This window comes from Heterodontus francisci, chromosome 30, assembly GCF_036365525.1.
Source record: "Heterodontus francisci isolate sHetFra1 chromosome 30, sHetFra1.hap1, whole genome shotgun sequence".
In the NCBI taxonomy this organism is placed as follows: Eukaryota; Metazoa; Chordata; class Chondrichthyes; order Heterodontiformes; family Heterodontidae; genus Heterodontus; species Heterodontus francisci.
In genome coordinates, this window is record NC_090400.1 from 63,485,323 (window position 1) to 63,512,006 (window position 26,684).

General features: G+C 44.0%; 1 protein-coding gene across 4 annotated transcripts in view; it reads right to left on the reverse strand.

Moving 5' to 3' along the window:
* The window catches only part of LOC137346877 (integrin alpha-E-like), a 397,091-nt gene that overhangs the window by 238,654 nt on the left and 131,753 nt on the right, over positions 1 to 26,684 (reverse strand). For all 4 annotated transcript variants that reach the window (XM_068010834.1, XM_068010835.1, XM_068010833.1 and 1 more), the window contains 2 exons: positions 13,225 to 13,378; positions 7,849 to 7,999 (listed from right to left, as the gene is read on the reverse strand). In XM_068010834.1, coding sequence (XP_067866935.1) covers positions 7,849 to 7,999; positions 13,225 to 13,378 — 305 coding nt within the window. The remainder of the gene's footprint in view (positions 1 to 7,848; positions 8,000 to 13,224; positions 13,379 to 26,684) is intronic.

A 26,684-nucleotide genomic window follows, 5' to 3' on the forward strand; every position in this document is an offset into this window, starting at 1 on the left:
AGGAAGTATTAGCTGTTTTAGCGGGCTTAAAAGTGGATAAATCCCCAGGCCCAGATGAGATGTATCCCAGGCTGTAATGTGAGGCAAGGGAGGAGATAGCAGGGGCTCTGACACAAATTTTCAAATTCTCTCTGGCTAAAGGAGAGGTGCCAGAGGACTGGAGGACAGCGAATGTGGTACCATTATTCAAGAAGGGTTGCAGGATAAACCAGGTAATTACAGGCTGGTGAGTCTAACATCAGTGGTAGGGAAACTATTGGAAAAAATTCTGAGGGACAGAATTAATCTCCACTTGGAGAGGCAGGGATTAATCAGGGATAGTCAGCATGGCTTTGTCAGGGGGAGATCGTGTCTAATTAACTTGGCTGAATTTTTTGAGGAGGTGACTAGATGTGTAGATGAGGGTAAAGCAGTTGATGTAGTCTACATGGACTTCAGTAAGGCTTTTGATAATGTCCCACATGGGAGATTGGTTAAGAAGGAAAGAGCCCATTGGATCCAGGGCAATTTGGCAAATTGGACCCAAAATTGGCTTAGTGGCAGGAGGCAGAGGGTGATGGTCGAGGTTTGTTTTTGCGAGTGGAAGCCTGTGACCAGTGGTGTACCACAGGGATCGGTGCTGGGACCCTTGCTGTTTGTAGTGATTTAGACGTGAATATAGGAGGTATGATCAGTAAGTTCGCAGATGACAGGAAAATTGGTGGTGTCGTAAATAGTGAGGAGGAAAGCCTTAGATTACAGTTGCATGCACTTCTGTCTTTAATGTGAAAAAAAAACATGCAACACCACCAAGTCTGGGCACAAGAAATTGGAATCAATAAACAAAATTAAATTGATATGAGTGGTTATTTAAAGCACTCAATGGGGAATTTATTTGACACTTAAGGGGACAATCAAATTTTTAGGAAACTGAAAAAAAACAGTATCGGTGGTTCCTAAGTATAAAAAACAAAATTTGTTTTGGGGAGATATTAAATGGAACATTAATAAAACCAGTCACTCCAGCAACACTGTTATTTGAATTTGGAATAATTTGAGATGTTGAAAATCCAGTGTAATTTAGCAAGTTACTTTTAAGAAATTAAAATGTCTTCTAAGATAGAGGGGAAAAAAACAAATAAAATACGGTAATGCCTGGAATCAAATGGGATGGTTGGATTTCTGTTTTCAAGAATTATGACTGTACAGTTTCTCCAGGGCTCGTGAATGAAATACAATTATAATTAATAGAAATAGGCAATTAGATCGGGCTGATGAAAGAGCTAATAAAGGAATTCTGGGGATAAACAATGGTGAAATTAGAATTCAAACAGTAAAATTAATATAGTGTGGAATTTCCAAGAAGCCTAGAACTTTCCAGTGAAAGTCAGGAAAGTGTAGATAAGACTGGCAATTGATAGTTTTCTCTTGGAGATATGAGTTTTTAAGAGAGCTACATTTGAAAGTCTGGCCATGACCCAAGACATCAGGACCCTGCAGGGGGAGGCAACTGAAACATCTCAGACAGACACCACCAGCTCCCCCCGACGTTTTGATCTTTTGATAAGATCACCAGAGAATTGAGAATGTGTGGCATGATATTGCGATACCAGTGTAAGTGTGCAGGTGTGATTTGTTACCTGTAGAGCAACTGAACTTATGACTGTGCGTGGCATGCACCTGCCAGAGGGAATATCAACAAGAAGTAGGGCCAATATGAGACCGTATTCAGAACTATGTGCGACTGTTAGACAATCAGTTACGGGAGCTACGACAAGAGGTAAAGGAACAGCAAACCATAAGCGATCAGGAAGCTCAGAATAAGGGTTCAGTAGAGCTGATACCAAAGGTTGGGGAGCATGTGTTCGTCCAGGTGGTGCCAGGGCGGACAGGTTTTGCCCCACAATGGATCGGACCTTACGAGGTGATCATGACAAGTGATACGTGCGCATGCGTAGACATGAAGGGTAAAGGCAGGTGGAAACACTGATCTCAGTTAAAGAAATATATTGACAATTCCTAATTTTAGGATAATAGGCCTCAAGCCTATCCCAAATAATATGGTTCAGAAATAACACTAACCTATGAACTAACCCTAACAAAGTCTTACCCCGACTCCTGGGAGCTCGCAAAGGAATCGGTAACAGGAGAACATTGAACTAAACTAACTGCTGGTGACGACCAGCAATGTTTTTATCCTGATCATATAGGTAATGGAATGAAACTTTGGCATCTATTGCTTGTGACGACTGCTCCGGCTGTGGCCGTCAAAGCGTTGAAGGAGGATGACATCATCCCACCGTTAGAGATACATGGCCAATACCTGAGGCTTGAGAAAGGTGGATGGCCTAGATATTCAATCTTTGGTGTCTGGCCAAAGCCCTGAGTCAAGTTCCCTGGATGGCAGTGTGATGATAAAGACTGTAGAAACCGATCAACATGTGTGAAACCACACAATGATGAATTGCGCTTTTGGCTCTATTGCCATGGAAAAGATAAGGAGGGACAGCGTCTAATACAGTCCATGAGAGTAATTGGGCAAGAAGCACCAACCCCCACGGTCACCCCCACATCTGAACTACCAACTCAGCAGTCACAAGTAACTGGTCTCCCTTGCCCTGCCTTAACTGCAGGACCAGAAAATGAACTAGTATTATTTACGGAAGGTGAACTATTGTATGATAATGTAAGACATGAAATTGTAGCAGTCATAGTTAACCTCACCATGTTACGGTTGCCTGAATATTGTAAGAATTATATGCAGTTAGTACGGTTGTACAGTAACCTGATGAATGTTATGATAAAATAAGCAGCTGATGCAACTGTGCCACGCGTTTCAGAGGACATGAGAGGTATAGTTAATGATATACCTTATGGTCAATGGGTGACGGGTCAAGTACGGCACAGTTTGGCACAAATACAACAGACAGAGGTACCGGACTGGATTAACAGCTCATACCTCCACAATCTAGCCCAAAGTCCGGTTTTAGTAGATGCCTGTACCCTCAAAGGAATGACCTGGGTCTACCCGATGGCCCAAGAGTGCATGGTGGAGGACACGCAGATGGTGGGGATGGTACTAATGATCCCAGTAGTCACACAAAATGCACAGCCATATCCCCAGTATTGGGTCGAAAACATTGGCCTGATCCGAGGCGACAAGTACTTCAGATATTATCCCATAGATGCGTATGCTCTCCGGAAGAATGGAACGGTAAAGGGAGCATCGTTGAGTGGGTGCCGCCAAAAGAGGAGTCTTACCATAAGTCCATATCCCTTGGGTTACGAGTACAAAGGACGAATGTGACTACAACAAAACTGAAGGCTGCATGCTAGAAATATCACACGTAGACCACCACTATACTCGTTCGGTATATAGGGTCAAGGAGAGTACTGCATTAACACCACTGAAGTAGTACCAATACGCAGGTCTCACCTGGAACATCACCATGCCAAACTTTTGCTTTAAGCCACAGGTCCCTGTCACCATCGGCCGTGCCCCAATGGTATATGTAAAACTAAGAGATCAGGTTACCATCAATGTCACAGACCAGCTTGGGGAAGTCCTAAGCCAATATGAGGAACCCATAGGAGCACCAATTCCTCACTTACCCAAAAGCATGCAGAACCTCAGGCAGGACAAACAAAGGGTAATAAAATAATATCACGTAATAAGGCAAGAGGTCACCGATATAGGATCCAATATAGAAACTGATTTGCAAGCACAAACATGGTATGAGCAACTATAGAACTGGGGAATGAATGTTAACATCCACCCATGGATTCGGATAATATCCCATGTATTAGTCGTGATACAGCGTGTTCTAGCGTTAGCATAGGCACCTACCACATGTAGAACGTATAAAAGCCGAGCAAACAAGCGAAAGGCAAGGATTATGTTACAAGAGCAGCAAAGGTTACTATCCGGGAACTTAGTGATAATGTGAAGGACAGTGCCGAGTCCCCCAAACCAAGTGACTGATCACCACAGTGGGGCAGGGGACATGGGGCGAGCAGGAGTAGGTCAGGGGGAAAATGTAGAGCCGAGTGTTAATAATTGGTTAACTTGGGCTTATGCCAAGTACCAAAAGGGGGGACTGAAGGGGGACATTTAAACATCGTAAGTTTCGAGCTGTTTAAACAAAGAGGTTAGCAGTAGGATTGATAACAATCAGTAGTATGGGCAGAGCCTTGGCTACGATTGGAGAAATTGAAAACCACTGTGTATGTGTTTTTAAATGTGACTGGATAAGTTTGAAATGATGCATCATGATGTAATGCGAAATATAAATATCGCATGACTCTTTGTCTCGGTGGAGAAGCCTCATGGCTTGACTAGCAGAGACTGTCTCCCCACCGGTGTAAACATAAAGACTGCTTGGCGATTGAACTACAGACCTGAGGTGTCGAGTGATTATTTGAGTCATTCCACCTAACCCAGCACCTGCTGCACAGCTGTCAAAAGGTTCCTCACTGTGCCAGATGTCCCGCCTCTCACCACGTAATATGGGGGGAGGGTCGGCGCGTTGCAGTGATGCAAATGAGCCCTGCGCATAATATCGCGGGGGCTTGGCGGCTTCCGCTGAATGTGGGCACACCACCGAGTTCAAAGGGCGTTGCCGTGGAGCGCAGCACCTGAATAAAATTCAGGCCATTAACTCTGTTTCTCTCTACACAGATGCTGCCAGATTTGCTGAGTATTTCTGGCACTTTCTGTTCTCGTTTCAGGATTGCTGAACTTCTCCACTGTGCACTCCTGATAGTTTGAAGCACAGCATTGTTGAAGCTCATGGAATTGAAGGCAAATTATTGACCTGGTTAGGAAACTAACTGAGCAGCAGGAGACAGCGAGTAGGAATAATGTGCAGATACTCTAATTGGCAGGATGTCACTATTGGGGTCTCACAGGGATCTGTGTCCGGCTCTCAACTATTCACCCTATTTATTAACGATTTAGATGATGGGAAAGAAAGCCACATATCCAAATTTGCCGATGACACAAAGGTAAGTGACAATGTAAGCACTTTAGCAAAAATGCAAAGGCATTGGAGTGAGTACAGAAAAGATTCAAGAGAATGGTTCCAGGGATGAAGAAATTCAGGTATGAAGATAGATTGAAGAAGTTAGGACTGTTTTCCTTGGAGAAGAGAAGGCTGAGAGGTGATTTGATAGAGGTATTCAAAATCATGAGGGGTCTGGACAGAGTAGATAGGGAAAAACTTCCCACTCACGAAAGGATCGAGAACAAGAGGGCACAGATTTAAAGTGCTTGGCAAAAGAAGCAAAAGCGATATGAGGGAAAACTTCTTCATGCCGTGAGTGGTTAAGGTCTGGAATGCACTGCCTGAAAGTGTGGTGGTGGCAGGTTCAATTGAGGCATTCAAAAGGGAATTAGCCTGTTATCTGAAAAGGAAGAATGTGCAGCGTTACGTGGAGAAGGTGGGGGAAATGGGATTAGGTGAATTGCTCATTCAGAAAGCCGGTGCAGACATGATGGGCCGAAAAGCCTCCTTCTGCACTGTAACAATTCTGTGATTCTGTGATACTAATAGATTAAGTGAATGGGCAGAATGTGGCAAATAGATTTCAATGTAGGCAAACGTGAGCTCATCCGCTTTGGACCTAAAAAGGATAGAACAGGATATTTTCCAAATTGTGAAGAGCTATAAACAGTGGAGGTCCAAAGAGACATGGGAACATAGAACTTAGAAGCAGGACTAGGCCATTCAGCCCTTCGAGCCTGCTCTGCCATTCGATAAGATCATGGCTGATCTGGTTGTGGTCTCAACTCCACTTTCCTGTCTGCTCCCCACACCCCCCATAACCCTTGAGTCTGCTGTCTATCAAAAATCTACCTAACTCAGCCTTCAATAAATTCAATGACCCAGCCTCCACTGCTTTCTGGGGAAGAGAATTCCACAGACTAACAACCCTTTGAGGAAAAAAAAAATCCTAATCTCCATCTTAAAAGAGAGACCTCTTATCCTTAAATTCATCTCCCCATCAAGAGGCAACATTCTCCTGGTATCCACTCCATCAAGTCTCCTCAGGATCTTATATGTTTCAATAAGATCACTTCTCATTCTAGACTCCAATGGGTATAGGCCCAACCTGTTCAACCTTTCTTCATAAGGTAAGCCCTTCATCCCTGGAATTAGTCGAGTGAACCTCTTCTGAACTGCTTCTAACACAATTATATCCTTTTTCAAATAGGGAGGCCAAAACTATACACAGTACTCCAAATGTGGTCTCACCAAGGTCCTGTAGAGCTGGAGTAAAACTTCCATACTTTTATACTCGATTCTCCCTGCAATAAACGGCAACATTCCATTTGCTTTCCTAATCACTTGTTGTACCTGCATACTAACCTTTTGTGATTCATGTACCAGGACATCCAGATCCCTCTGTACCGCAGAGTTCTGCAATCTCTCTCCTTGAACTTAGGGGTCCAAGATCATTAAAATGCTATGAACGGGTACAGAAAATAATCATAATGTCCAACGGAATGCTGACCTTTGGTCCTCTCACCTCTGGAGAACTAGATTACAAGGGAGCAGAAGCTATGCTACAGCTATACAAAGTCCTGGTCAGACCACTCCTGCAGTACTGTGTTCAGTTCTGGACATCACACCTTCGGACCCCTTAGGAAGGATATATTGGATTTGGAGGCAGTGCAGTGTATATTTACCAGAATGAAAGCTGAACTCCAAATGTTACATTACCAGGAGAGAGTACGCAAACTAGGATTGTATTCCCTGGAATTTAGAGGGTTAAGGAGGGATTTGATTGAAGTTTGCAAGATATTATAAGGAACTTATAGGGTAGATTGAGAGAAACTATTTCCACAGATTGGGGAGTCGAGACACAGGGAAATAGCCTAAAAATTAGAGCTAGATCTTTCAGTAGTGAAATTAGGAAACACTCCTTCACGCAAAAGGTGATAGAAGTTTGGAAATCTCTTCTGCAAACGGCAATTGATGCTAGATCATTCATGGTTACAGATTATAGTGAATGTAACAACAGCTTCTGCGCTTCAAAATTAACAAATTGTATGAAAAACTTTGCAACATTCCAGTGTGATAATTATGGGGCTTTGTAAATGCAAACATTTTGATTAGCATTTATTAGAGCGAAGTGAAGAGTGTCTTTAAGGTTCATTTGGAGCTTAGAGGAGATTTGCTTTAGCCTTCTCCCAGGACTCTAAAGGCTCTCCATTCAGAAAGGGTTAGGTAACAGGACACAACACAAGCTTTTTCTGGAAACTCCTTCTGTTGGGTGTCTAGCTAGCATCTCAAACATAAACAGAAGCAGGAGGCTGGGATCGCCTCCCCCAGTTTCATCTGCATCACTCCATGTGGCTTACAGTCTCTGCAGAAGCAGACCAGGTTCCACTCCCACTGCAAATCCTGGGAATCCTGGAACTACTTTAAAGAGGCAATCCGGGTCTCCAGTCCTTTTTCCTGGACCTGGAGAATGCAGAATGCTCAGGTCCCCAGGCAGAAGGGCCAATTAAAACAACCCTAAGTGGTCAGAACAAAGACAGGTGAAACAGTCTCTCAACTGCTGGAAGCAGTCTGCTTCTATCATGTCACGTCCAATGATTTTAAACACTTGTATCATATCTCCTTGTAATTTGTGACGTTCTAACAGAAAAAATCCCAATACTGCAAAATGGGAGAATTGGTGCAAAGTGGGAAGGCAGCTTTTCTGATGGAGTGCTCATTCTGCAGTTGAAACAATATGGGAGAATGGCTTTTAAAATACTCAGCCTTAATTGATGTTTCATACATGAATATTGTTGTCAACTGCCACACTTTGATCAGTACAAAGATTGTGCTCAGGATAAAGAACTGCAATAGATAAATATACCTTCAATTCCAACAATATTTCTCTCTAGATTTGCCAAGAGACCATCTAAAGCAGCGTAGTTATCCACCTGGAACACATGTTTCTCATCTGGATCGGAAGCAATTAATTTCAACTCATTCATTGGACTGTCCCTCTTAAACAGTGATCCAACCTTAGTGGAGATAAAATGACAAGTCATTCTGCAATAATTCTAATCATCACACATCTTAGCACTGCAAATATACCAATGGTTTGACATTTTCTTCAACTGCAAAGTAGAATAAAGAACCCTACCACCTTCAACATTCACTCCTTCCACCACTGACACACAGTGGTAGCAGTGTGTACCATCTACAAGATGCACTGCAGCAACTTACCAAGGCTCCTTTGACAGCACCTTCCCAACCCACGACCTCTACTACTTAGAAGGACAAGGGCAGCAGATGCATGGAAACACCACCACCTGCAAGTTCTCCTCCAAGCCACACACTATCCTGACTTGAAACTATATCGCCGTTCCTTCACTGTCAATGGGTCAAAATCCTGGAACTCCCTCCCTAACAGCACTGTTGGTACCTACACCCCAAGTGACAATGTTGGAAATGCTGGTCCCTTTAATTAACCAGGACTTACTTCAGATCTATTAGACAGCAGGTGATGCTCATTGCAGCTTGTATTTAAGGGCGAGGTTTTTCCCCAGTCAGGGGAGTTACTTCTAGACAGGGAGTTAGTTCAAAAGGGAAGAGCAGAAATTGGTATTTGTACTGAACTGTGGATTGAGAATGAAATATTTGTGGATCATAGTCTGTCTCCTGCTTCCTGATTATGCTGAAATGATATCTGCCAATTGAACACCAAGGACTACAGTGGTTAGAGAAGGCAGCTCACAATCACCTTCTCAAGGGCAATTAGGGATGGGCAATAAATGTGGGCCAAGCCAATGATGCCCACATCCCCATGAACAAATAAAAAAAAGATAAATTTTTGCAAAGTTGCTGTGTAACTGTGAGACAGAACTGGCTGTATCGCAATGCAGGCTTTAGCAAGTCACCCAAACAACTGGTATCACTGCTCTAGACAATCTTGCTGAATAGTTACATAAAAAGATCACACACATGGGCCTAACTTTATGATGGAAGAGAAATGCACGCCCCAATATTAATTGGGAGGCAAGGAGGGAGTGGGGAGGGTGTTTTGCGATTGGAAAATCCAGAAAAGCCGATTTCTCTCAGGTCTTGCAGAATTTAATGGCAGGACCTGATTAACACTTTTTTACGTCCATTTCCCAGCAGCAGCCAGCCAGACTGAGAGGCGCCAGGCTGCAGCAGGGGAGTGGAGAGAAGGAAAGGAGGGACTGGAAAAGCTTGGGGAGTGGAGGACAGATTGAAGGCCATAGGGGAGATCAGAGGCATCAGGTGGGGGGAGGGGTGGAAATGATGGTCGAGATTATAAGGGGGTTGGGGGGGGGGTGGTGGAGATTGTAAGGGACAGGAAGTGAGATCCTAATGGTCAGGATGGAGAGATTGGAAGGGTCAGTGGAGGGAGATTGGAGGGTGTAGCTGGGCAGGAGGGAGGGAGAGATGAGAAAGAGCAGGGTGGGGGGGGGAAAGGGGGAGGTGGAGGATCGTGTCTCAGCAAGAGGTATCTGATCTTGGGGAAGGGTTGGGAAAGACTCTTATCTGCACGATCCAACAAACCTTGCCTCGCTTTAGCGGCCAGAATTCCTGAAGCCCAGAAAACCTAGCCAGCCAGGTTTAAATTTAAATTGGAGATTAAATCTGAGGCTTACAGTCCCATTACAACATATGCCCGATCTGTTTCCTGGGAGCAGATTGGTCACCTACTCCATATCCTGCCTCTATTAAAACCAGAACTGGGCAGGTTTGGGGAGGCTTGGGGTTGGGTTTGCGATTTCTAACATTTTAACATCCCACCCAACCCAAACCCAACCATTTTTGGGCATTAAAATTCCCCTTGTAAACTTTCCTTTAAATCTCCAAGATATAAAGAATGGCCCAATCCTGTTCCTATTTCTTATGTCCTATGTTCTGATGATTGATGCACCAAACCATTAATCAAAGCTACCACTATGAATAACACACGTTCCCAGCTCATGGCATCTGCTGTGTTGAGCAAAGTTTCTCTGCCAGACTCATTCTAACATCAGGGAATGCACTGCTCTGGGATGTGCTCAACAACTTCCCATTATCTCAATGTTGGTGCAATACGCAAAAATAAACAATTTAATCATACCTCCAAAGGCTATAGTCCATCAAATCATCTTAATTAAAAAAACTGATATTCTAAATGCCTTATATAGTGCTAGGAATTAACCCTTTGCCAGTTGAACCTAAAAAGCATAATAAAATCAAACCAAATTTCCTTCCAGGTCAAATTGGTAAAAATCTCAAAATGTTACATAAATATTTCTGTGTTCTAACCCTTGTACAACTCTACAAGAGGTGCATTGTGTAAATTGGTTTTCTTTTGATCGTAAACACTTTGCGATAGTTATACCATACCTAAATGAGTCAGAAGGTTATGGATTAAAGTCTCACTCCAGGACTTGTGCACAAAAATCAAAGCCAACACTCCAGTGCAGTACTGGGGGCATTACAATGTTAGAGGGGCCGACTTTCAGATGAGATGTTAAATCAAGACCCCGTCTGCCCTCTCAGGTGGATATAAAAGATCCCAATGCACTGTTTTTAAGAAAAGCAAAGGAGTTAACCCTCCTGTCCTGCCAATATTTGTTCCTCAATCAACATTACAAAAACAGATTCTGGTCATTATCACATTGCTGTTTGTGGGATCTTGCTGTGTGAAAATTGGTTGCTGCATTTCCTCTATTACGACAGTGACTACACTTCAAAATAGCACTTCATTGGCTGTAAAGCACTTTGAGACATCCTGTGGTTGTGAAAAGCAGTGTTCAACTATCAGACTGCCTATCGAACATCCAGAACTGGATGAACAGAAATTTCCTTCAATTAAATACTGGGAAAACTTAAGATATTGTTTTCGGTCCCTGCTCTAAACTCCATTCCCTAGCTCTCCATCCCTCTCCCTGGCAACAGTCTGAGATTAAGCCAGTCTGTTCGCAATCTCGGTGTCTCATATTAACCCTCGATAAGCTTCTGACCTCATATTCGCCCCATCACTTATACCACCTATTCCCACCTCTGTAACATTGTCCGACTTTGCCCCCATCTCAGCTCATCTGCTGCTGAAACCCTCAACCATGTTTTCGTTACCTCTAAACTTGACTATTTCTACACACTCCTAGTTGGTCTCCCACATTCTGCCTTCCATAAACTTGGTCATCCAAAACGCTGCTGCCCGTGTCTTAATTTGCACGATGTCCCGTTCACCTATCACCCGTGTGCTCGCTGAACTACATTGGCTCCCGGTCAAGCAATGTCTTGATTTTAAAATTCTCATCTTTTTTTCAAATGTCTTGTCCCTCCCTAACACTGTAATCTCTTCCATCCCTGCAACCCTCTGAGACATCTGCACTCCTTTAATGCTGGCCTCTTGAGCATCCCTGATGTTAATCGCTCCACCTTTGGTAGCCACACCTTCAGTTGCTAGGCCCTCAGTTCTGGAACACCCTCCCGACGCTTCTCTACTTTGGCTTTCCTCCTTTAAGATACTCCTTAAAAGCTACCTCTTCGACCAAACTCTGTATAAAAAATTGGTTCAGCCTCAACTGGAGTATTGTGTCCAGTTCTGGGCACCAACTTTTGGAAGGATGTTAAGGCATTGGAGATGGTGCAGAAAAGGTTCACGAGAATGGTTCCATAGATGAGGAACTTCAGTTGCATGACAGGTTGGAGAAGCTGGGTCTGTTCTCTTTGGAGAAGAGAAGATTGAAAGCAGATTTGATGGAGTTGTTCAAATTCATGAGGGGTCTGGAGAGAGTAGATGGGGAGAAACTGTTCCCATTGGCCAAAGGATCCAAAACCTGAGGACACAGATTTAAGGTGACTGGCAAAAGAAGCAATAGCGACATGAGGAAATCTTAATTTTATGCAGCGGGTGTTTAGGATCTGGAATACACTGCCTGACAGTATGGTGAAGGCAGATTCAATCAAGGCCTTCAAAAGAGAACTTGATAATTAAATGAACAGAAAAGATTTGCAGGGCAAGAAAAGGCAGGGGCATGGGACTAGATGAGTTGTTTTTGCAGAGAGCTGGCGGGAACATGATGGACGGAATGGCCTCCTTGTGTGCTGTCACCATTCTATGGCTGGGTCTTTACGGGGAGGCAGTAGCCCCATCCACCAGCTGAAAAGTTGAAGAGGAAAGATGGACATTGCCCTTCAAAGAGTGGGCTGTGGGGTTGGGCCTTGCTAGGGACAACTGGCTAGGTCCTGGCAAGGGTGGGGTGGATGGAGAGCAGACAGGGGGGTTAGTTTTAGTGGTGGTGGTCTGTGGTGCAGTGGGGGCCCTCTGTGGGCAATCAGGGTGTGCAATCAGGAGGGTCCCCCTGCAGCCCACAAGGTGGCAAAGTGGCTGTACGCCGCTGTATTGGGAAGAGGCCCTTAAGTGGCCATTAACTGGCTACTTAAGAGCCTCAATTCGGCTAAGGACAGGCAGGCCACTTGTCACCTCCCTAGCCGCTGGTGAAATAGCAGCGGGGACGGGTAGGCGACAGGTCACTCGATTTTACAGCCCCCTTCGTCACCAAGCCTGCTCCCGGGGGTAGGGGGGGTGGGGTTGTAAAATCCCAGCCATAATTTGATTCTATGATCTGACTTATTATCTCTATATGTGGCTCGGTGTCATATTTTGTTTTATAATGCTCCTGTGAATTGCCTTGGGATGTCGAATTACATTAAAGGTGCTATATTCTCTACCCCAAAGGGCTGTGGAAGCTCAGTCATTGAGTATATTTAAAGCAGAGACTGGCAGATTGCTAAATACAAATGACGTAAGAGGATATGAGGATAGTGTGGGAAAAAGGCATTAAAGTGGAAGCTCAGCCATGATTGTACTGAATGGCGGGGCAGGCTCAATGGGCTGAATGGCCTACTCCTGCTCCTATGTTTCTATATGGGGGTAGTGCAGGGAAAATGGCTTTGAAATAGAAGATCAGCCATGATCTAGTTGAACGGCGGAGCAGGCTTGAGGGGCCGAATGGACTACTCCTGCTGCTATTTCCTATGTTCCTATATAAATGTAAGTTGTTGTTCCATAAATATAAGTTGCTGTTATATAAATGAAAGTCTATCTTTCTTAAATGCAGCACAATTTACTGACAATGACCCACAGTATTGACTCTATGACTATTCCCACAGATGATAGAGGTTTTAACAGCACAGGAAATAGCATTGGAAAAACAAATATCTGACAATTACTGAGTCAACACCAAGTACCTAGCATTAATAAACTTACCCCAACAGCTATCCGTGTCACATTCACCATTTTATTCGAGTTGATTACATCCGATAGCTTTATCTCATCCCTGAATATTTCTCCATCTGTCACCACAATGATAAACCGTTTGGCATTTTTGTTGGAGCCTTGTGTTTCGTTGAAGATGTTGTCTCTGTGAATGTACAAGAAATGTTAAGGCAGCAGCTCGCAGGCTATTGCACAGCTTTAGCTCTTCACTTTTTGAAAGATTTAATATTGTAATAAGATTAATTTTTTAAGGCATTATGCTTTAATAAATAAAGGAAAAGCTATAGTGTAGATTTTCCAAGTCTGCAGGAGGTGAGGTGGCTCAACACCACAAACGTGTATCAGAAAATCATGCATACAGGGAGAGCTACAACACTGTTGAGAGTTTTTTATAGAGCTCTAAACATTGAGAAGTAAATGGATGAGAACATTTGTCAGTAAATTTCAAAGACGCGTCACAAAAATAGAGATTTTAATTACTGTTATGTAGACTGAGAAGGCATAGTGCTAAGAGTAGTAAAGGAGAGATGCACCGGTTTTAATCTTCCAAAATTCCTGAGATTCTGGAAAGGTTCCAGCGGATTTGAAAACCATAAATGTAACAAATCTATTCAAAAAAGGGGTGCGACAGAAAGCCAGTTAGCCTAACATCTGTCATTGGGAAAATGCTAGAATCCATTATTAAGGAAGTAGTAGCAGAAAGAGGGGACGACCTAGACGCAGTTGGAAGACGGACGTCACAGAGCGGTTGCAGACAAGCTACAGTGGATGTGTGAGCATGGCGCAAGATAGATGAGCGTGACATACCAAGGCAGTAGATCTCCTGGTAGGAGCAGTTACAAGCATCAGCAGCAGTAGCAGGATATTTAGAAAATCATAATGCAATTAGGCAGAGTCAACATGTTTTATGAAAGGGAAATCGTGTTTGACAAAATTATTAGAGTTCTTTGAGTCTGTGACAAGCAGGGTGGATAAAGGGGAACCAGTAGATGTAGTATATTTGGATTTCCAAAAGGCATTCAATAAGGTGCCACATAAAAGATTACTACACAAGATAAGTGTAGGGGTAATATATTAGCATGGATTGGCTAACTAACAGGAAACAGAGAGTCAGGATAAATGGGGCATTTTCAGGTTAGCAAAATGCAACTAGCCAAGTTGTGGGTGGCACAGTGGCGCAGTGGTTAGCACCGCAGCCTCACAGCTGCAGCGAACCGGGTTCAATTCTGGGGACTGCCTGTGTGGAGTTTGCAAGTTCTCCCTGTGTCTGCGTGGGTTTCCTCCGGGTGCTCCGGTTTCCTCCCACATGCCAAAGACTTGCTGGTTGATAGGTTAATTGGCCTTTATAAATTGCCCCTAGTATAGGTAGGTGGTAGGGAAATATAGAGACAGGTGATAGTAATGTGGAATTAGTGTAGGATTAGTATAAAATGGGTGGTTGATGGTCGGCACAGACTCGGGCCGAAGGGCCTGTTTCAGTGCTATATCTCTAAACTAAAGTGTCACAGGGATAGGTGTTGTGGCCTCAACTATTTACAATCTATATTAATGACTTGGATGAAGGGACCATGTGTATTGTAGCCAAATCTGCTGACGATACAAAGATAAGCAGGAAGGCAAGTTGTGAGGATGACACAAAGTGTCTGCAAAGCGATATAGATGGGTTAAGTGAGTAGGCAAAAATTTGGCAGGTGGAGGATTATGTGGGAAAATGTGAGGTTGTCCACTTTGGCAAGAAGAATAGAAAGGCAGAATATTATTTACCTGGAGAGAGACTGAAGAATCCTGCAGCACAGAGGGAGCTGGGTGTCCTTGTACATGAATCACAAAAAGTTAGCATGCAGGTACAGCAAGCAATTAGGAAGGCAACTGGAATGTTGGCCTTTATTGCAAAGGGGATGGAGTATAAAAGTAGGGAAGTCTTGCTACAACTGTACAGGGTGATGGTGAGACTGCACCTAGAGTAATGTGTACAGTTTTTAACTCCTTACTTAAGGAGGGATATACTTGCAATGGAATACTTGCAGAGAAGGTTCACTCGGCTGATTCCTGGGTTGCAGGGGTTATCTTATGAGGAAAGGTTGAGCAGGTTTGGCCTATACTCATTGGCGTTTGAAGAATGAGAGGTGATCTTATGAAACACAAGATTTTGAGGGGTCTTGACAGAATAGATGCGAAGAGTATGTTTCCCCTTGTGGAGGAATCTAGAACTAGGAGGCACAGTTTCAAAATAAGGGGTTCCCGTTTAAGATGGATATGAGGAGGAATTTGTTCTCACAGTTATTAATCTTTGGAATTCTCTTCCCAGAGAACAGTGGTGGCTGGTTCATTGAATATATTCAAGGCTGAGTTAGACAGATTTTTGATCTACAATGGAGTCAAGGGTTATGGGGGTTCAGCAGGAAAGTGGAGTTAAGGCCACAATCAGATCAGCCACACCTTACAGGCAATGTCTCAGACACTGGCAGGACAGACCCAGCAGAGGTGGTGGCACATTGGCATATAGTTGGGAGGGAGTTGCCCTGGGAGTCCTCAACATCGACTCTGGACCCCATAAAGTCTCATGGCATCAGGTCAAATATGAGCAAGGAAACCTCCTGCTGATTACCACCTACTGCTCCCACTCAGCTGATGAATCAGTACTCCTCCATGTTGAACACCACTTGGAGGAAGCACTGAGGATGGCAAGGGTGCAGAATGTACTCCGGGTGGGGGACTTCAATGTCCATCACCAAGAGTGGCTCGGTAGCACCACGACTGACCAAGCTGGCCATGTCCTAAAGGACAGAGCTGCTAGAATGAGTCTGCGGCAGGTGGTGAGGGAACCAACAAGAGGGAAAAATATACTTGACCTCGTCCTCTCCAATCTGCCTGCTGCAGATGCATCATATTGGTAGGAGTGACCACCGTACAGTCCTTGTGGAGACAAAGTCCCGTTTTCATTTTGAGGATACGCTCCATCGTGTTGTGTGGCACTACCACCGTGCTAAATAGGATAGATTTTGAACAGATCTAGCAATGCAAAACCGAGTCTAAATGAGGTGCTGTGGGCCATCTTGCAGCAGCAGAATTGTACTCAGCCACAATCTGTAACCTCATGGCCTGGCATATCCCCCACTCTACCATCACCATCAATCTGGGAGACCAACCCTGGTTCAATGAAGAGTGCAGGAGGGCATGCCAGGAGCAGCACCAGGCATACCTCAAAATGAGTGTCAACCTGGTGAAGCTACAACCCAGGACTACTTGCATGCCAAACAGCATAAGCAGCATGCGATAGACAGAGCTACACTCTCCTATAATCAATGGATTAGATCTAAGCTCTGCAGTCCTGCCACATCCAGTCGTGAATGGTGGTGGACAATTAAACAACTAACTGGAGGAGGTGGCTCCACAAATATCCCCATCCTCAATGATGGGGGATGCCAGCACATCAGTGCAAAAGATAAAGCTGAAGCTTGCAACAATCTTCAGCCAGAAATGCCGAGTTAATGATCCATCTCGGCCTCCTCCTGAAGTCCCCAGCATCACAGATGCCAGTCTTCAGCCAATTCAATTCACTCCACCTGATATCAAGAAATGACTGAAGGCACTGGACACTGCAAAGACTATGGGCCCTGACAACGTTCCTGCAATAGTACTGAAGACCTGTGCTCCAGCACTTGCCGCGCCCCTAGCCAAGCTGTTCCAGTACAGCTACAACACTGGCATCTACCCGGCAATGTGGAAAATTGCCCAGGTATGTCCTGTACACAAAAAGCAGGACAAGTCCAACCCGGCCAATTATCGCCCCATCAGTCTACTCTCAATCATCAGTGAAGTGATGGAAGGTGTCATCGACAGTGCTATTAAGCGGCACTTGCTTAGCAATAACCCGCTCAGTGACACTCAGTTTGGTTCCATCAGGGCCACTCAGCTCCAGATTTCATTACAGCCTTGGTTCAAACATGGACAAAAGAGCTGAAATCAAGAGGTGAGGTGAGAGTGACTGCCCCGACATCAATGCAGCACTTGACCGCGTATGGCATCAAGGAGCCCTCGCAAAACTGGAGTCAATGGCAATCGGGGGGAAAACTCTCCGCTGGTTGGAGTCATACCTAGCACAAAGGAAGATGGTTGTGGTTGTTAGAGGTCAGTCATCTGAGCTCCAGGACATCACTGCAGGAGTTCCTCAGGGTACTGTCCTCGGCTCAACCATCTTCAGCTGCTTCATCAATGACCTTCCTTCAAGCATAAGGTCAGAAGTGGGGATGTTCGCTGATGATTGCACCATGTTCAGCACCATTCGCAACTCCTCAGATCGTGAAGCAGTCCATGCAGAAATGCAATATGACCTGGACAATATCCAGGCTTGGGCTGATAAGTGGCAAGTAACATTTGTGCCACACAAGTGCCAGGCAATGACAATCTCCAATAAGAGAGAATCTAACCATCTCCCCTTGACATTCAATGGCATTATGATTGCTGAATCCCCCACTATCAACATCCTGGGGGTTACCATTGATCAGAAACTGAACTGAAGTAGCCACATAAATACTGTGGCTACAACAGCAGGTCAGAGGCTAGGAATCCTGCAGCGAGTATTTCACCTCCTGACTCCCCAAAGCCTGTCCGCCATCTACAAGGCACAAATCAGGAGTGTGATGGAACACTGTCCACTTACCTGCAGGGGTACAGCTCCAACAACACTTGAGAAGCTCAACACCATCCAGGACAAGGCAGCCCGCTTGATTGGCACCCCATTCACAAATATTCACTCCCTCCACCACCGACACAGTGGCAGCAGTGTGTACCATCTACAACATGCACTGCAGCAATGCAGCAAGGTTCATTAGACAGCACCTTCCAAACCCGCAACCTCTACTATCTAGAAGGACAAGGGCAGCAGATGCATGGGACCACCATCAGCTGCAAGTTCCCCTCCAAGCCACACACCATCCTGATTTGGAACTATATCACCGTTCCTTCACTGTCACTGGGTCAAAGTCCTGAAACTCCCTTCCTAATGACAGTGTAGGTGTACCTACCCGACATGGACTGCCGTGGTTCAAGAAGGCAGCTCACCACCACCTTCTCAAGGGCAATTAGGGACAGGTAATAAATGCTGGTCTGGCCAGCAACGTCCACATCCCAGGAACGAATAACGAAAAGCCATGATTGAATGTCGAAGCAGGCTCGAGGGGTCGAATGACCTACTCCTGCTCCTATTTCTTATGACTTTCTGACATGCATAAAGAAGAACTTTCTCGATCAATATCAATATCGTCTCCAGTCAAATAAGGAAGAAAGCAGTGCTGGATCTGGGTTCAGAGAAATGAAGGGGGGCAGTATGAGTGTCCTGCCATAGGAGATCACCTAGCGAACAGAGATCACAACATAATTCGGTTTAAAGTAATTATGGAAAGAGACCAGAAAAGATCGAAGGTAAAAATACTCATCTGGGGAAGTGCTAATTTCACTTGATTTAAGAAGGGGCCTAACAGGTAGATCAGAAAAGTCGATTGTGGAGGAAAGTAGTAACAGAGCAATGGAAGGTATTCAGGGAAGAAAAAATTCAGGTACTAACTTGTTATATTCCTTTGCAGGGAAAAGGTAGAGCATCCAAAGCTAATGCAGTGTGGATGAAAAATGAAATAAAATTTGAAATAAAACAGAAAAAGGAGCCTTATGACAAACGTCAGGAGCAAGATTAAGTTATTAACTAGGAAGATTATGGAAAGGACAAGAGGGAATTGAAAACGTTAATATGGGAGGAAAGAGGGGTTACAAGAAAAGATTAGCAGGTAGCATTAAATTGAACCATAAAACATTTTATAAACATATGAAGTGTAAGCAGTTAGCGAGGGAAAAAGTTGGACCCATCAAGGACCCAAAGGGAAATCTTTGTGTAGAGACAGAAGACGTGGCTGAAATATTAAATGAGTACTTTGCATCTGTCTTCACAAAGGAAGCAGATAATGTGAAGATTACACTAAAAGGAGAGTAAAGTTATGGACAAGATAGTAATAGAAAAGATGCACTAAAATTATTAGCATTACTGAAAGTTGGTAAGTCACCTGCTCTGAATGGAATGCATCCTAGGTTGCTGAAAGAAGCAACGGTAGAAATAGCAGAGGCATTGATTACAATCTTTCAATCATCATTGGATGCAGCAGCAGTGCTGGAGGGCTGCTCACGTTATAACATTGTTCAAGAAGGAGGACAGGGATAAACCAGGAAACTAAAACCAGTCAGCGTAACATCGGTGGTGGGGAAGTGACTGGAAACTCTTATCAGGGACAAAATAAAGTTTAATTTGGAAAGGCACGAATTAATCATGGAAATCCAGCATGGATTTGTTAAAGCCAAATCGTGTCTGACTACATTTGATTTAATTCTTTGATGAGGTAACAGAGAAAGGTGAAGAATGTAATACAGTGTATGTCGTACATATGGACTTTCAGAAGGCATTTGATAAAGTGCCACACAGGAAGCCTACTAAGAAGATGGAAGCCCCTGGAGGTTAAGGGGAAGGTAGCAATAGTAATACAAAACTGACTCACTGACAGGAAGCAAAGGATGATGGTGGATAGATGTTTTTAGACTGGGCGTTGGTTTCCCAAAGGGTGAGCTTTGGGGCCATTACTCTTCAATTTTTATAAACGATCTAGACACAGGTATAAGGAGCAGCATAATAAAGTTTGCAGATGTTACGAAATTTGGTGAAGTAGTAGACAGTGATGAGGATAGTTGTAGGCTCCAGAATGATATACAGGATGGTGAAATGGTTAGAAGCATGGCAGATGGAATTCAATGCAGAGAAGTGTGAAGTGATGCACTTTGGGAGGACTAACATGGAAAGACAGTATACCATAAATGGCATGATTTTGAAAAGTGCAAATGAGCAGAGAGACCTTGATGTCCATAAATGCAAATCCTTAAAGTTGCAGGGCAGATTGATATGGTGGTTAAAAAAAGCACATGGGTTACCTGGGTTTATACAGAGAGGAATAAAACATAAAAACAAAGAGATCATGTTAGAACTTCCTAAATCTCCAGTTAGGGCTCTGCTGGAGTACTGAGGACAATTCTGGGCACCCTGTTTCAGGAAGGCCTTAGAAAGGATATAGAGGAGGTTTAACCAGAATGTTACTGGGGATGAGGGGTTTCAGTTATTAGGAGAGGTTGGGAGCCTGCAGCTGCTACCTGGAGCATTGACAGGAGAGATTTGATCTCCCACCCAGAGGGGTTCAAGCCCGTGGAGGTGTCTAATTCTTAGGGGAGGGGAGTCTCAACCCGATCAGGGAGACTATGGATGAGATGGTTTGGGGTGGGGTGTTCAATCCCAGGGAAGCAGTTAATTTGGGCCAGGAAGGAGCACCTGGGACTTGAGAGGTTTAGCCGAGTTTAGTCTAAGGTATGAGGCAAAGACTGAGAGACAAAGACTGCAGCAGCTGAACAAAGGCTTCTCCTTTTATTCTGTCGGTTCTAGTTTCACTTTGCTAGCATGTATGTTCTACAGCAGCCTCTAGAGTACACAATGCATAATGCAACTGCAATTTCAAAACACTACAGTTACCTTTTCCCCAAAGCAGTCTCACCTCCCTTAAGCTGCCAGCAAAATTTTCGAGCACATCAGGAAGCCAGCCTCAACCTACTGACTTCCATGTTTTATTGAGACGGAACAAAGGGCAGACAACCAACATGCTCCCAGTAGGTAGTTGACATTGTAAATATGTTAATGAGGATGGAAGGCTTGGATTTAACCTGCTTTGCAGGTTTAAATCTGGTTGGTCAGGTTTCCCAGGCCTTGGTAAACCTGGCAGCTACAACTAAATAGAAGGGGGAAGGGATTGTGTAGGGGAAGATTGAGTAAACTAAAGGGAAATGACAAGGCAATAGATCAAGGTAGCAATAAAGGTAATGATGATCAGAGTATGGCAGGAAGAGACAGCAATTGCAAACTTAAGAGTGTGCCAGCAGATAGGGCCAGAGTTTACAAAAATAGTGAAAAAAACTGAACTAAGGACTCTGTATCTGAATACCCACAGCATTTGCAATAAAACAGATGAATGGTCAGCTCAAATAGAAATTCATATGTATAACCTGATAGCCATTACAGAGACGTGGCTGCAAGAAAACGAAAGCTGGGACCTGAATATCCAAGGGTACGTGGCATTCAGGAAGGACAGGAAGCTGGGAAAGGGTGGTGGGGTAGCTCTCTTAATTCTCTTTCTCTTTGGCCTCCTTGTCTCGAGAGACAATGGGTAAGCGCCTGGAGGTGGTCAGTGGTTTGTGAAGCAGCACCTGGAGTGGCTATAAAGGCCAATTGTAGAGTGAGAGACTCTTCCACAGGTGCTGCAGATAAAATTGGTTGTTGGGGGTGTTACACAGTTGGCTCTCTCCTTGCGCTTCTGTCTTTTTTCCTGCCAACTGCTGAGTCTCTTCGACTCACCATGCTTTAGCCCCGCCTTTATGGTTGCCCGCCAGCTCTGGCGATCACTGGCCACTGACTCCCACGACTTGTGATCAATGTCACAGGACTTCATGTCGCATTTGCAGACGTCTTTAAAGCGGAGCCATGGACGGCCGGTGGGTCTGGTACCAGTGACGAGTTCGCTGTACAATGTGTCCTTGGGGATCCTGCCATCTTCCATGTGGCTCACATGGCCAAGACATCTCAGGTGCCGCTGGCTTAGTAGGGTGTATATGCTGGGGATGTTGGTCGCCTCAAGGACTTCTGTGTTGGAGATACGGTCCTGCCACCTGATGCCAAGGATTCTCCGGAGGCAGCGAAGATGGAATGAATTGAGACGTCGCTCCTGGCTGACGTACGTTGTCCAGGCCTCGCTGCCATAGAGCAAGGTACTGAGGACACAGGCTTGATACACTTGGACTTTTGTGTTCTGTGTCAGTGCGCCATTTTCCCACACTCTCTTGGCCAGTCTGGACATAGCAGAAGAAGCCTTATCCATGCGCTTGTTTAATTCTGCATCGAGAGACAGGTTACTGGTGATAGTTGAGCCTAGGTAGGTGAACTCTTGAACCACTTCCAGAGTGTGATCGCCGATATTGATAGATGGGGCATTTGTGACGTCGTGTCCCATGATGTTCGTTTTCTTGAGGCTGATAGTTAGGCCAAATTCATTGCAGGCAGCCGCAGACCTGTTGATGAGTATCTGCAGACACTCTTCAGTGTGAGATGTTAAAGCAGCATCGTCAGCAAAGAGGAGTTTCCTGATCAGGACTTCTCGTACTTTGGTCTTCACTTTTAGACGGGCAAGGTTGAACAACCTGCCACCTGATCTTGTGTGGAGGAAAATTCTTCTTCTGAGGACTTGAATGAATGTGAGAGCAGCAGGGAGAAGAAGATCCCAAACAGTGTAGGTGCGAGAACACAGCCCCGTTTCACGCCACTCAGGATTGGAAAGGGGTCTGATGAGGTGCCGCTATGCTGAATTGTGCCTTTCATATTGTCATGGAATGAGATGATGATACTTAGTAGCTTTGGTGGGCATCCAATCTTTTCTAGTAGTCTGAAGAGACCACTTCTGCTGACGAGGTCAAAGACTTTGGTGAGATCAATGAACTCTCTTAATTAAAGAGGGCATTAGTACTGTCGTGAGCGAAGACCTAAGTTCTAAAGATCAAGACGTAGAATCAATTTGGGTGGAACTAAGACACAGCAAGGTGCAGAAAACATCGGTGGGAGTTGCTTATAGGCCACCAAACAGCAGTGGTAATGTAAATCACAGAATAAAACAAGAAATTAGGGGTGTGTGGAACAAGGGTAATATAGTAATCATGGGGGGTTTCAATCTACATATAGACTGGGTAAACTTCATTAGTACTAATGTTGTGGAGGACGAATTCTTGGAATGTATGCAAGATGGTTTTCTAGAGCAGTTCCTTGAGGAACCAACTAGGGAATGGGCTATTTTAGATCTATTATTGTGCAATGAAAAACGGCTAATTAATAATCTTGTTGTAAAGCAGCCTTTCGGAAAGAATGATCATAATATGATAAAATTTTACATTAAGTTTGAAAGTGATGTAGTTCAATCAGAAACTAGGGTCCTAAATCTAATCAAAGGAAAATATGAAGGTATGAGGGGTAAATTGGCTGTAGTAGATTGGGAAACTATGCCAAAAGGTATGATGGTAGACAGGCAATGGCTAACATTGAAAGAACTAATATATACTTTACAACAAAAATACACTCCTTTAATGCACAAAAACCCAGCAAGGGAAGTATTCCAACCATGGTTAACAAAAGAAATCAAGGATGGAAATAGAGCAAAGGAAGAGGCTTATAAAGTTGCCCAAAAAATGGTAAGCCTGAGGATTAGGCGCATTTTAGAATTCTGCAAAGGAGGACCAAGAAAAAAGATTATGAAATGGAAAATAGAATATGAGAGTAATCTAGCCAGAAACATAAAAACAGACTGTAAAAGATTCTATAGGTATGTAAAAAGGAAGAGATTAGCAAAAACATATATCGGTCCATTACAGGCAGAGTCAGGAGAATTTATAATGGGGAATGGGTCTGCACTGAATGCTGCTGGAGGGCATAGAGTGTGAAGAAGGGAGTTTGGTAAGTGAGTGCATTTTCAGGGTTAATCTCTCTGAAGTCTAGTTTTTGTTTTGTTTACATTTAGCAATTAATTGAAATTATTGTTTAAGTTAAGAGGTAAGTTAGGTTTCTTCCAGTTTTAAACAGGGATATACAAACTAAACAAGGGGGAAGAGGGATCAAGCTCGGGTAGATGTAGCAAATCAAGGAGTAGAGTCAAGGGAGGAGAGCAGAATAGTAATATGGGAAATGAAGGTCAGAGAATGGCAGGAAGAGACAGAGAGAAAAAACCTAAGAATACACCAACAGTCAAGACTAGATGTTACAAAGATGACAAAAAGACAAAACTAAAGGCTCTGTATCTGAATGCACGTAGCATTTATAACAAAGTAGATGAACTGATAGCGCACATTGAAGTAAATAAATACGATCTGATAGCCATTACGGAGACATGGCTTCAGGATGACAAGGATTGGGTCCTCAATACTGAGGGGTATATAACATTCACGAAGAATAGGAAGCTAGGTAAAGGTGGAGGTGTAGCATTGTTAATCAAGGATGGCATTGATGCAATAGTTAGAGATGACCTTGGTTCAGGAGATCAGGATGTAGAATTGATTCGGGTGGAGATGAGGAATAGTAGGGGAAAGAAGTCACTAGTGGGAGTGGTCTACAGGCCCCCTAACAGTAATCACAATGTAGGACGAAGTATACAAGAAGAAATATTGGCTGCTTGTGATAAAGGGACGGCAATAATCATGGATGATTTTCATCTACATATAAACTGGAAAAATCAGATTGGCAACAGTAGCCTGGTTGAGGAGTTCATAGAATGCTTTTGAGATAGTTTCTTAGAGCAGCACATTCTGGAACCAAACAGAGAGCAGGTTATATTAGAATTGGTATTGTATAATGTGACAGGATTAATTAATGACCTCAGAGTAAAGGCACTTCGAGGTAGCAGCGACCACAATATGATTGAATTTTACATCCAGTTTGAAAGAGAGAGGAGTGGGTCTAAGACTAGTACTTTAAACTTAAATAAGAGCAACTATGTGGGCATGAAAGCTGAACTAGATGAAGTGAACTGGGTTACTAGGCTAGGAGATAGATCAACAGAGAAACAGTGGCAGACACTTAAGGGGATAGTTCAGAATACACAGAATAAGTATATTCCTACTATAAAGGAAAATTCTAAGGGGAGGACCCACCATCCATGGTTAACTAAAGAAGTTAATGAAAGTATCAAACTTAAGGAAAAAACAGATCATTGTGCAAAGATGAGAGGCGGGTCAGATGATTAGTCAGAATATCAAGAACGGCAGAGAATGACTAAAAGGTTAATCAGAAGAAATAAATTAGCGTATGAGAGGAAGCTAGCTAGAAATGTAAAAATGGATAGCAAGAGTTCCTACAGGTATTTCAAAAGGATAAGTGTAAGTAAAGTGAGTGTTGGTCCTCTAGAGCGTGAGAATGGGAAGTTAATAGTAGATAATAAGGAAATGGAGGATGAAATGAACAAATACTTTGCTTCTGTCTTCATTATAGAGGATACAGAAAACATTCCAGTAACAGCTGTAAATCAGCAGGTGGAAGGAAGAGAGGAACTTTGTGAAATTACAATCACCAGGGAAGTGGTACTGACCAAACTAATGGAGCTGCGGGCTGAGAAGTCCCCGGGTCCTGATGGACTTCACCCTCGGGTCTTAAAAGAGATGGCTAATGAGGTAGTAGATGCATTGGTGTTAATTTTTCAAAATTCGCTAGATTTTGGAAAGGTTCCATCAGATATAATCCCTCTATTCAAGGAGGGCGGGGGGGGAGGCAGAAAACGGATAACGAGAGGCCGGTTAGCTTGACGTCTGTCGTGGGGAAGGCATTAGAATCAATCATTAAAGAGGCTATAGCTGGGCATTTAGAAAATCTCAAGGTAATCGGAAATAGTCAGCATGGTTTGGGGAAAGGGAAATCATGTTTAACCGATTTACTGGAGTTCTTTGAAGGAGTAACATGTACTGTGGATAAAGGGAAGCCTGCTGGCATACTGTACTTGGATTTCCAAAAGGCATTTGACAAGGTGCCACATAAAAGATAATTGCACAAAGTAGGAGCTCATGGTGTATTCTTTTGGGCCTCCTTATCTCGAGAGACAATGGATACGCGCCTGGAGGTGGTCAGTGGTTTGTGAAGCAGCGCCTGGAGTGGCTATAAAGGCCAATTCTGGAGTGACAGGCTCTTCCACAGGTGCTGCAGAGAAATTTGTTTGTTGGGGCTGTTGCACAGTTGGCTCTCCCCTTGCGCCTCTGTCTTTTTTCCTGCCAACTACAAAGTCTCTTCGACTCGAAGCATGTGAAAGCAGCAGGGAGAAGAAAATCCCAAAAAGTGTGGGTGCGAGAACACAGCCCTGTTTCACACCACTCAGGATAGGAAAGGGCTCTGATGAGGAGCCACCATGTTGAATTGTGCCTTTCATATTGTCATGGAATGAGGTGATGATACTTAGTAGCTTTGGTGGACATCCGATCTTTTCTAGTAGTCTGAAGAGACCACGTCTGCTGACGAGGTCAAAGGCTTTGGTGAGATCAATGAAAGCAATGTAGAGGGGCATCTGTTGTTCACGGCATTTCTCCTGTATCTGACGAAGGGAGAACAGCATGTCAATAGTCGATCTCTCTGCACGAAAGCCACACTGTGCCTCAGGGTAGACGCGCTCGGCCAGCTTCTGGAGCCTGTTCAGAGCGACTCGAGCAAAGACTTTCCCCACTATGCTGAGCAGGGAGATTCCACGGTAGTTGTTGCAGTCACCGCGGTCACCTTTGTTTTTATAGAGGGTGATGATGTTGGCATCGCGCCTGCTGGCATACTGTACTTGGATTTCCAAAAGGCATTTGACAAGGTG